General features: G+C 42.5%; 1 protein-coding gene across 7 annotated transcripts in view; it reads left to right on the top strand.

The window, feature by feature from the left end:
• The window catches only part of mino (glycerol-3-phosphate acyltransferase mino), a 107,219-nt gene that overhangs the window by 93,162 nt on the left and 1,424 nt on the right, over positions 1-12,633 (top strand). For all 7 annotated transcript variants that reach the window (XM_069325896.1, XM_069325899.1, XM_069325932.1 and 4 more), the window contains 4 exons: positions 1,381-1,463; positions 5,832-5,969; positions 7,655-7,913; positions 12,195-12,633. The exon at positions 12,195-12,633 is cut by the window's right edge and continues 1,424 nt beyond it. In XM_069325896.1, coding sequence (XP_069181997.1) covers positions 1,381-1,463; positions 5,832-5,969; positions 7,655-7,913; positions 12,195-12,367 — 653 coding nt within the window. In that variant the 3' untranslated portion in view covers positions 12,368-12,633. The remainder of the gene's footprint in view (positions 1-1,380; positions 1,464-5,831; positions 5,970-7,654; positions 7,914-12,194) is intronic.

The following is a 12,633-nucleotide window of genomic DNA, read 5'->3' as shown; positions in this document are numbered from 1 at the left end:
GTGGTCACAAGCTGAACAGCAGTGCTGTTAGCTCATGCTGCGTATGCCAGTCTTGGTTGCTCACTCAGTACTGAGGCTCACACCTGGGAATGTTACCCACGATTTTTTTTCAAGATAGTGTCTGTTTACAGGGGTCCTGAGACACAGGATGTGAGCCCAGTGTACCCGTGGGAGTTTTGAATCCTATGCTATACCTATGATTGCCATATGGTGCTCTGTAAACCCACAATCCAGTACCATATGGCGCTCTGTGCAGTGCCGTGGTTAAACAGCAAACAGCCAGGGAACCCGAGGCACATTGCTCAGGTGTCGAAAACACATTGTCAGGGAACCAAGAGTGCACAGCACAGGACAAATCTCAAAACCAAGGAACCACAGCCTGGGAGACCCAGACCCAGTCAAGCACAACAAGACCCAAAGGACCTGGGATGAATCTCCAAGATGAGGCGGAGGCCACTAACCATTCCTAAACCTCCAGCCCTGAGCCCCTCAGAAACTTGGGGAGATAGCAAAAGAGCCGGCAAAACCTCTAAGAGAAATGCAGTAGATGGCTACAGAAATCGACAACCCCAATGAAGGGGATAAGCACACAGACTAAATGCAGCAGATGTCTCCCTCCCACCCTCTACCTGTTCTCTACTGAGGCATGGTGAAGCCACAGTCAACAGATCTGGTGGGGGTAATACAGATCTCCCACAAGTCAAAGAGAAGGTAAAGACTTTAAAAATTCGAGCAGGAAGTTTGCAGGCCAAGCGGGAAGCACAGGCTGAGACTGAAACTGGCGAAGACAAGGAGCCCTAGCTAGCATGCAGTGGAGAAAACAAACCTCCCAACCAAACGTAGGGGCAAAAAGTGTCAGGCACTGGAAACAGGAGAAAGCGGTGACCAAACAGAAAAATACAACACGGATGTGATTGGGCAAAACAGCCCTGAATAGTACTAGGTGCACGAGTGAGAGGTGGGTGGTGGATCAGGATCCCATATGCCATGGGCTGACATAGACTGCAAGCTGGGCCAGTTGGAGCTAGGATAGTTCACCCACTGCTAACTATCATTTGCATTGTTTTCCTCATTCATTTCAAGCAGTGACTTGTTATATATTTTTTTTATTACCTGGTCCCTATTCTTCCTTGCCTTGTTGAGTGAGCTAAATTCTAGCTCTAGTTCCCAGTAAGTCTTTGCAAGTCTTAAAGGCCCATTCAACTTGGAGGCTTAATCATACTAAGTGATGATTAATAATCTCAAGAGTAGCTACTGATAAAATATACATTAAAGTTTATTACTGGCAATACATTAGCCAGATTACTTTATATTCATATGCATAAAATTTACTATCTGCTTGTAAAATTAATGTGCATAATAAATAATTAATTTTTGCAGCCACCAGCTTATTGTCATTAGTTGATTGTGATATATGGAGCTATAAGGACTGCTCTCCAGATTGCCTCATAGACAGAGAAAAGGTAAGTGTCGGCAAGAAAAATGCAGTGTGTAATATGTATAATGTGCAGCACAGTATTTAGATCTATCAGACCTTGATTATCTTCACTAACATCATTACCCTTTTTTTGGAGATTTGGAGGCATTTGCCAGAATATGAAATACTTTATACCTTGCATTTATATATTGTACTGTATTACTTTTGTCCCCTCCCCACTCTTATATTTCCTTCTTTTCTCTCTCTCTATATTTCTAACCCTGAAAAGAAACAGTTTGGTAGTATGTTTAATTACAGACAATCCTTGATATTCCATTTTGTAAAGTAGACCGTATTTTCCCATTGACTTCTTTATCATTACTACAGAAAACATTTAGTCCCTTGCACATAAAATTTTATTTAACCCCAGTGCTGCGCCGCTTTTATTGTGACAATCTGGTGGTGCGCTGAAATTCATGTCCCCCCCCCCTCCAATTTTATTCTATTGTATACTGTTAAATTCCCTTCTCTGAACATGTACATGCAAGATTTAATTTAAAAAGCCCCCCCCCCCAACCCCCTGGACCCACTACACCGGCTGCCCAACCACAGTTTATTGGCTAAAGCGATCCGGGGTGGATGTCATCTCTGGCCTCTGTTTCCAAACAGTGTTTCCCCTTTCATAGTGTCCTCTGCTGTTTGTGGTGTAGTGGCAAGGTGTACCTGAAGTGTACCGAGGCTGCATGCAGTTAGGGCAGCCTTTCCTAGGTGCCCAGTGAGTACTACCCTTGCGTGTCAGGGTTATCTTCCCTGGCTTCTCACTCCATCCCTAACATAGATGGAGTGAGATCGAAGATACTGGAGTTAAGTGATGTATTACAGCTGCAGACACCAGACATTGTTGCACTCACGGAGACAAAACTTGATGATATTTTAAATGAGGTCATATTCCCAAGGGGCTACTCAATTTGGAGATGGGACAGAAAAATTAGGAAAGGCGGTGGCGTTGCTGTGCTGGTGAAAGAACTCCTAAAGGTGAGGGAAATAATGACTGCCAATCCACAAGAAGTTGACATAATAGCACTAGAGATCTGCCATGAGGATGATAAACTAATGATCATAAATGCATATAGTCCACTGCCAAGCAGCACATGGTCAAAGGATGAGCTAGATAGTAAATGAGAAGGTCTTGTAACAATAATGAGAGAGATTATAGCGAGAGCGGATAACGATAGATCACGACTGTTGATAGTCGGTGACTTCAACTTGAAATCCATAGACTGGGAAGCATATGAAGCTAAAACAGAAGATTTTTGGACCTGTAGATTTGTAGACCTCATCCTGGAAACATTCTTGTATCAACATGTTAAACAAGCTACGAGGATGAGGGAAGGGGACGTTCCCTCCATGCTAGATTTGATATTTACCAGGAAGGAGGAAGAGATATTTGATATTCAGTACCTTCCTCCCTTGGGTAAAAGTGACCATGTTTTTTTGGGAATAAAGTATGCAATGTGTTATAATCTGGAAGAAAATAAGGAGGTTGAAGCAGTTGAAAAACCTGACTTCACTAGGTGAGGACATTATGGCAACCTTAGAAATTTTTAAAGTTAGTATAATTGGACAGACTTGATGCTTGGCAAGGAAGTGAATGAGATGTATGTCAAGTTTTGTGAAATATATGATAAAGGCACAAAAAAATTTATACCAAAACAGAGATGCAGAACTAGGAAACAGGATTGGTTCAACAGAAATTGCGAGAGGGCCAGAGACCAAAAGACACAAAAATGGAATCAATACAGGAAGAGGCCAAACCCCCAAACATACCAGCGATACAAAGATGCGAGAAACAACTACACGGCAGTGAGGAGAGAGGCAGAAAGAAATTTTGAAAAAGGGATTGCAGACAAATGTAAAACAGAACCAGGTCTATTCTATAAATTCATAAACAACAAATTGTAGGTAAAAGATAATATTCAGAGGTTGAAAATGGGAAATAGATTCACGGAAAATTAAAAGAAAATGTGTGAAACATTAAATGAAAAGTTCCAAAGTGTGTTTGTACAAAATGAAATCTTCAGGGAACCAGACACAATAAGAATTCCAGAGAACAACATAGAGCACATAGAGGTGTCTAGAGACGAAGTGGAAAAAATGCTCAAGGAGCTAAGAAAGAACAAAGCAGTTGGTCCAGATGGAGTTTCACCATGGGTTCTGAGAGAATGTGCACCTGTGCTCAGTATTCCGCTTCAACTGATTTTTCAGGCATCCCTGTTTACAGGAGTTGTAGCTGATGTGTGGAAAAAGGCTAACATAGTTCCAATCTACAAAAGTGGAAGCAGGGAAGACCCCCTTAATTATAGACCTGTATCATTGACAAGTGTAATAGTCAAAATATTGGAAAAAATAATTAAAACTAAATGGGTAAAACACCTGGAGAGAAATTATATATCAGACAGACAGTATGGTTTTCGATCTGGAAGATCCTGTGTATCGAATTTACTCAGTTTCTATGATCGAGCACCAGGGATCTTACAGGAAAGAGATGGTTGGGTTGACTACATCTATCTGGACCTAAAAAAGGCTTTCGACAGAGTTCCACATAAGAGGTCGTTCTGGAAAATATTGGAGGGGTGACAGGTAAGCTTCTAACATGGATGAAAAATTTTCTGACATAGAAAAATGAGGGCAGTGATCAGAGGCAATGTATCAGACTGGAGAAATGTCACAAGTGGAGTACCACAGGGTTCAGTTCTTGCGCCAGTGATGTTTGTCTACATAAATGATCTACCAGTTGGTATACAGAATTATATGAACATGTTTGCTGATGATGCTAAGATAATAGGAAGGATAAGAAACTTAGATGATTGTCATGCCCTTCAAGATGACCTGGACAAAATAAGTATATGGAGCACCACTTGGCAAATGGAATTTAATGTTAATAAATGCCATGTTATGGAATGTGGGATAGGAGAACATAGACCCCACACAACCTATATATTATGTGAGAAATCTTTAAAGAATTCTGATAAAGAAAGAGATCTAGGGGTGGTTCTAGATAGAAAACTATCACTTGAGGACCACATAAAGAATATTGTGGGAGGAGCCTATGCAACGCTTTCTAACTTCAGAATTGCTTTTAAATACATGGATGGCGATGTACTAAAGAAATAGTTCACGACTTTTGTTAGGCCAAAGCTAGAATATGCAGCGGTTGTGTGGTGCCCATATCTTAAGATGCACACCAACAAACTGGAAAAGGTGCAAAGACATGCTACTAAGTGGCCCCCAGAACTGACTAGCTAAACACAGATGCCGAAGAAATACAAGAAAATTCACTTTCGCAAACAGAGTGGTAGACGGTTGGAACAAGTTAGGTGAGAAGGTGGTGGAGGCCAAGACCGTCAGTAGTTTCAAAGCGTTATATGACAGAGTGCTGGGAAGACGGGACACCACGAGCGTAGCTCTCATCCTGTAACTAGACTTAGGTAATTACACTTGGGCAATTACACCCCCTTCCCCTGCATTGGCCTTTGCAGTGTGAAAAGTGGGCAAGAGTGAAAGTAAACTTAAACAAAAAATATAATAAATTTATCTTATCTCACAATAAAACAAACGAAATGACAACTGAATTACAACAATACTTAGCTGATACTTAAGAGCAAAAAGAACACATGAAAATTGGCATTAATCAAGTTCCACAATGTGAACAAATAAGACTTATGAATTATACACTGGAAACACCACAACCTTAGCATGAAACAGCTGGTGGAGCAAGAGTTGACAGCTTGTAATGTTGACTCTGGAGCACCTGAGAGACTGAATTTGTTGGTGCTGGTGAGGAGTATTTATACCTGTCGGTGACGTCACATCCTGTGTTAGCATCAATTTGAACGAGTCACCAGCAGTGCAACAAGCACACCTACTATAGGCTGATGGTAATGACCCGGGGTCGGGGGGGGGGTTAGGTAGTCGTGAGTAGACTATCAATGACAAAGGTAAGAGTGAAGAGGCAGTTTACCTGGCTATGCAGGGGGAATTATGCAACAACATATACCTATTTACATACATACACTATATTCTCAGGTTCACAGTTATCCTGAGATTTAATGCTATCTTTAGCCTGCACACTGTGCACCTGTTCTATGAGACAACTTTGTGGTGCAGTTATTCATGAATTATTAACTTTAACTAAAATATTTAAAACCAGAAAAATGTCAAAATACTGTATTGCCAAATCCAATAAATTTCATTTCAAATCAGAGTGAAAAAATATTAAATTTTTAAAAAATATTGCTAAATTTAAATTTGTTTTCCTCATCTGTTGAGCACTTTAAGGGTACTATGGGCATTGCAGTGGTTAAGATATAACTGTTAAATTGTATTCATACATATTCCAGTTTGTTATTTTCAGCTAATTGAGCGAGCTCTTCGTCTGTCCGAGATACTACAGAATGAGTTCCTGCTGGCCCCACCGTGTGCCAGCCTGGACACTAAACTCCATCAATCTGTGGATAACCTTGTTGACATGGGCCTCCTACAGGATGCTGGGGTAAGTTTCTATTCTACTTGAGACTACACACGCATCCTCTCTTGGATCCTGAATTGTAACTAGTGATTTTAAACTGTCCTTACTAGATAATGTATTGAAAATTTCTCTCATTGGCATAAGATTAGCCTTCTTCTTCTTCTTGATAGTAGGTGCAGTTTGCATGAAGGGTTTGTCCTCCCGATGACTGCACCAGTACAGGTGTTGGTAGAGGCGTTTATGTTGAAGATGATAAGAGTTTCAAAAGTGCTTGTAGCATTGTGCTGTAGACAGAGGAGCGGCGACTAGAACAGAGGTGTGTGTTAGAGGAAGACTTGCCGCACTGTAGGACGGTGGGTTGTGTTTATGGCGTCAGCTGATCCATGGTGCTGCGATGAGGCAGTTAATTGACAATGTATTTTAACTTGATTGTGATGCCATTTGTTACAGACCTTTACTGAGGTTTGAGAAATTTTTCTCAAATATTTACCTGAATATTTACTAGTAGGCAACTATTTTAGTATACTGTACTAATATATTAGTCAGGACTTAGGATAGTTGATCAGTGATGCAATAGGTCAGTAAATGTTTGTGTGTGTGTGTGTGTGTGTCAGGTTAGCACATGACCTGTAATAAATGATGAATGATGGAAGAGGACAATATGTCCTGTAATAAATGATAGATGATGCAAGAAGACATTTTAGGATAAGCTTTGCGATGTGATAAGATTGATTTATATTTAGGTGAATGTATGTGCAGTGATGTATGCCACCAGTACTGAGAGGAAGAGTAAGAATTTTATTTTGGAGTAAGTTGCACTTAATCCATGCACTGCTCCCTAGTTTAATTTGACATTCCCGTGGTGCACATAAAAAAATTATTTCCAGTTTGTTTTTTCTAGTACTATACTGTATTGTTAAAATGCATTCTCTGGTCATGGGAAACTAAAAAAAAAAATAATTGTATGAGACATACTTTAGCCAAAATGGAGCCGAGAAGTTGAGCAGTTTATGAGCACCAAGTGAGTAGGCGCTCAGCAATGCTTGTTGCCTCAGTGATCAAATATGGTGCGAGTTGCAGCGAATATAATATTAACTGTTTTAATATATCTGACTGGTTTTTCTCATGTTTTTTGCCATATTATTATTCAATAGTGTGTAATTAGAAATTTATGTAATCAAATGTCTGGAACATTTCTGTGCTCAAAACTGTTTGTGACTAAGATATGCACCATGTCATATGTTTAGAACAATAAAAAGTGTTTTTGTTGTTATTACACTGTATACACACTATATATATATACAGTAACTACATTTTTATGCACCATTATTAACCACTAAGTGTTTCTGGTGTAAAACTTTTATCACCAGTTATCAGAGTTCGGCTTAGGCCCACATTGTTTATTAACGAATAATTATTGTACAGTAGATCCAAATGAGAAACTGAGATTGTTCATGTGAAAGGATTGATAGTTGATAGCATAGGAGGGAAGTGAGTCCAAGTGCTGTGGTTCCAGGACAGAACGGATAACAAGATTAACAATAATAAATAATTACACAGTATAATAATAATTATTATTCTAAGTATGGATATATTTAGCATCACTGAACTACATTTTGTATTGTAAAATATTCATAAAAATTTATTTTTAGTATTGATATAAGCAAAAGCTATTTAATTAATTCTTGTTTATTAATTTATATTTGCAGAAGGTTCACAACAGATGGTCTGACGACTCTGACGAGGATGAAATGACCTTCTCCTTGTGTTACAAGGTGGTACCATCTACGTCCTCGCTGGAAGTAATTGGAGCATGGATAACTATGCTTACCCCTATGCTGGATGCTTACTACTACACTGCATGCAGCCTAAATACACTTGTTTCTAGACAAATACCTGACAAGGAGTTCATTCAGAATACTCAGAATCAAATTGCAACTCTTGTTGACAAAGGCACTCTGAGATATGGTATGTTGGTCATTTTTCTGTTAAAATTTTTTTTTTTTATTTCTTCAATAAGTGATAACTAATGTACATTTAAATATGTTCATTCTGATAGTAATAAGCCATGGAAGGATTAGGAGGATTACTATGGCAGCAGTAATGGGAGTGCCCATGAACTTTGTTTCTTGACTTGTCTATTGCAATCACATCTGATAGTCCACTTTTGTTTTTTTTAAACTTCACAGTTCTATGTATTTATGGACTCTTTACAATTATTCCTTTTGACGTTCTTCCTGTGCCCAGTTTCTTTTTTTTTCCCACAACTTTTTTTTTTCTGTGGAGAGCCCCTTTGGCTCCCCGGAGCTATACTGGGCTGATGTAAATATATTAGACCGTGGCAACAGTCAATTGCTGGAGTTCTTAGCCTATCGGAGACCAGTGCCAGTACCTGGCCCCCTCGGAGAGGCATGAGGAGCAATGGTCTATAGACACCCCCTATTTAACTGGAAGCAGTCTGTCTGCCATCTATCAGATCAGGCACCCAGAAAGGTAGTAATTCCAAAACAAACTACAGCTGGTTAAAAATTGTAAACCGAAAGCCGAACTAGCAAGCAGAACTCCCCAATCGAAAAAAGTAAACATGCATGATGTCACCACAGCCACTGTGCCGCTGTCTGTGCAACTTCTCCCTCCCCAGGAGGAAGAAAGGGAAGTGGGGGGGTGGGGTGGTCCCAGACCTTACACACTGGCTACCTAACCTCAGTTTAGAGGCTGTTGTGATTGGTGGCAGTTGATTGACTCTGGCTCCATTCCTTTGAGCAGTGCTGCATAGCGGTGGTGGTGTTCTGTGTGGTGGTGTGCGAGCCAGGAGTAACACAAGAGTGTTGGGCCTGCATGCACCTAAGATCACCTTCCCTAGGTGCCCTGTAAATACTACCTTTGTGGTTTAGGGTTAACTTCCACGAGAGGTTCGGGAGACTATCTCTGCGTGGTTAGGTTGCTGCTCAGTGATTGCCCACCCTTGGGGGTTCAGCTGAGGTGATTCTTACTTCTGTTTGACCTTGGGTAAGAGGTAGTATCGTTGCTGGCTGGGGCGCAAGGTACTGTGCAGCTGCCTGATATACGCATAGTGACCGGTTCTGATCCCCTGTAAACATTGTGCTTTTGCGGGGTTTTTCTTTTGTTTTGTTTTGCCTGGTGTAGCTGTAGGACTACTTGTATGATTTTGGTGGCCCTCTGCTAGGTCCCCATGCTTGCATGGACTTTGTTTACTTGGTAGCTAGCTCTGGGATAACCGGTTAACAGTACCTTGCCTGGGCTTCCCTTATCAGTCAGCTTAAGGGCCCTGGGAACCCTCATTGGGGATCATTGTTCCAATGAAGGAGACCTCTCGAGTCCAACCTCGCTTTCCCAGCTCGCTGGGTTTGGGTTCTTGGAGAACCAGAGGGAGTCCCATTTGGAACTCTCAGGTTCGGACTTGGCTGGGTCTTGTCTGGGACACTCAGACCGCTTCCTTGTCTCTCCTTCCTGCAGCGTTGCTGCAGCTGCAGTCCTGCCTTTGTCTGTTTTTGGAGGGCACCCAGGTCATACGTCGGTTGTTCGAGCAGCTGTGCGGGAGTCTGAATTTCGCCATGCTGGTCTACCTGTCGGGTCAGATCTGGCTTCGGCGACTGTTCCTGGTTCCTTCGGGGACATCCTTTCCGCCACTCACGATCACTGGGTTCGGACCCCGAGGGGCCTTGCATCGGCTGTTGTTGCATCGCAGGCTTCCTCTTCAGGTTTTTTGTGGTTCTGTGCCGTAGCACCTACCCTCACCCTCACCCAATGTGTTCATGGATGCATCGTCTCTTGGCCGGGGTTTTGTGACCAGTGCTCACCAGGTCGGCCAGGGTCGGTGGGGTCCGTCCTTTTGTCGGGCTCACAACACGGTGCGGGAGTTCATGGTGGTGTGGCATTCACTTCAGAGAATTCGAGTCGCTTGCGGATTGACGATCCTGCTCTGTTCAGACAGCTTTCTTGTGGTTCATTGTCTGAACTGCGGGGATTCGATGCAGTCCTTGGCTCTTTGGGGCTAGTCGCTTTGGGTGACTCGTCTGCTGAGTTCTCAGATTTTGGTTCTCCTGGCGGTTCATGTCCGGGGGAGTGTCCAGTGTACTGAACAGCCTGTCCCGTTTCATTCCCTTGTCCATGGAATGGATGATCGATGCCGACACATTCCATTAGCTCTGCTGAACGTTTGGGCGCCCGGACGTGGACCTCTTAGCATCAGGTTGGTTGAGGCGTCTTCCGGTGTATGCGGCGCCCTTTCCCGACTGTGAGGCTGTCGGGTTGAGGTGGAGTTGCTTGTACCTCTTCCCATCAGTTCGGTGTTGCTCCAAGTCCTGGCTCGCTTGGAGACTTACCAGTGGAGGGTAGTCCATCTGATCATTTGTATGGTGATTGGGTGGCTTCTTTGGTGGTGTCCCACCTGTGGTCTTCATCTCGGTGAGAGTATGAAGTTCTTGACAGTCTTTCCTCCATTTCCTTTTCCTTAGTAGGGTTTCCTCTGTGGAGGTTATGGTTTTCTTGTCCTTTTTTCTCTTGGCTTTTCCTGGACTGGTATCTTCTGCTGAATACTGTCGCTTCGTATTGTGCGCTGTGCATTGGCGTAGCCGCTGCAGCTTGTGTTCGGGAGTGAATGTCACTTCTGCTATGTGCCGCAAGATCTTTTGTGCGTTTCTCGCCTATGGCCTGCTCATGCGCCACCTGAGCCGTCTTGGTCTTTAGACAGGGTTCTTTTCTTTTCTTTCTTTTCCTCGTTTTTTTTGTGGCCCCTTCGGTTAGGAATTGCTTTTGGAGGGCCTTGTTTTTGTTGATTTTGGCCTCTCTGGATCGGGTGGGGGAGCTTCATGCTCTCCTCCTACCTTCATCTGGTCCAGGTGGTCGTTTTGTTCGTTTGCAGCCTTCTCTTTTTCTGGCAAAGAATGAGACTGTTGGCTTCTGGAGGCATCCATTGGTTGTGGGTGCTTGGTTGGTGAGGCTGGGGATACATCATGTGGTGGGCTACTGGTTCTGTGACTACATGAGGGCTACTGCTTCTGTGATTCTGTGATGGTGGACGTTCTTTGGGTTGATCCGGTTTCTCTGGTTCCCTGTTCCAGGGTTGGTGTGTCTCGGGTTGTCTGCAGTGTCAAGGCTAGCCAGCCTGTGGTCTTCCCTCGTGCCTATGACAATCAAATGTAAGCTGCTCTCACGGCAGCTTTTGGTAACATGTCGTAGGTATTCGTTTGGGCACGGGGGTTTTGGTGGTCGAACAGGGCCGGCAGGTATCTAGTGTACGTTCTGGTTCCTTCCTGTCAATATGTAGCTTCAGTGCACCTGTCGTGGCCGTCTGTCTATTCATCTTGAGACCTGCAGTGCTGTTGCCTCCTGGGTAAGTCCCTTATTTTTCTTATCTTTGGGTAATTAGCTTTACGGAGCCTATGGGGCTTCCCACAGAAAACCAGTTAAATGTAATAAAACACTATTTTCTAGGTGAGCCCCAAAGGCTTCCTGACACCCTCCCTTCGGTGAGTTTTTTTTATTTTTTCATCGTTGAAGAACTGGTCTGCTGGCTCCCCCTTTCTCCCTACTGGGGAGGGGGGGGGGGTTTGGGCAAACGAACGAAGTGCTAGTTGCATGAAAGGTTGCTTATTTGGTTTCTTTCTAGGGCAGTTATTTTGATCTTTTAGGATGCAGATTGCACAGGTTAACTAGACAGTGGTCTGTTTTGATTCGCCTACCTTTCTGGGTCCTTCCCAGTTCGATGGCAAGTATGACATACTGTAAATGTAAAGTGTTCATAGGCCATTGCTCCACGTGCCTCTCTGAGGGGGGGGCCAGGTTCTGGCTCGTGGTCCCCGGTAGCAAAGGACTCTTATGATGATATATACTAATATAGGACTATATCAGTTTGGATAGTTTCAGGGAGCCTCCGAGGCTCGCCCAAAAAATGACGTTTTGTTACATTCAATGCTGGTTTTTTCAATTTTTGAATTTTTTTTACATCTTTGGGCCTTTTGAGGTAACATCACCCATTAACCAATTGATCTGAGGTTACACATGTCTAACATGTGATCAAATAAACCTCTCACATCTGTCATATCATGTACATATAAGAACAGTGAAAGAAATATCTGTACATAGTTTGTGATCACATGTTTGTGATGTGTAACATAAGATTAAGTGGTAAAAGGGTGATCATATGTATCTTTAAATGGTCAATTCAATAATTTTATACAATAAAACAAAGATGATTTTAATAATAAAAGTGTTCTTTCATTTTAGGTGAAAGTATGTGTGTGGACCCCATACGAAATGCTGTCAAATTCTTTGAGTCTGAAGCGGTAGTGGAAAGCTACACGCACGACAGTGTCCGTCTCTTGTATCTCGCTCAAGATTATGACTCTGAAGAACATCTTTCGATCTTTATCACTGAAATTGACGGGTACAGATCATGAGTAATTTTTTAGATTCTCTTGTGTGCCAGTCTCTTTTAGGACAGTCTCTTTGACAGTGAGGATGTTTTTGGTTAATATTAATTATAGATTCTTAAGCAGCTTTTACTCAGTGAGAGAACTATGTCTACCTTCTGCTATTAACAGCATTGTCTTAAACAAAAATTTCAAGTTTCGTCCATTTAGTGTTTCTCGCATGCAAGTGCATTAAGGAGACCACATATATGCTAGTAATGGAATCGCCCAGAATGTTGTCGACTTGGTTTTAC

This window comes from Procambarus clarkii, chromosome 2, assembly GCF_040958095.1.
Source record: "Procambarus clarkii isolate CNS0578487 chromosome 2, FALCON_Pclarkii_2.0, whole genome shotgun sequence".
Taxonomy (NCBI): Eukaryota; Metazoa; Arthropoda; class Malacostraca; order Decapoda; family Cambaridae; genus Procambarus; species Procambarus clarkii.
Note: the sequence above shows the minus strand (reverse complement) of the source record. Positions and strands in the feature narration are given on the sequence as shown.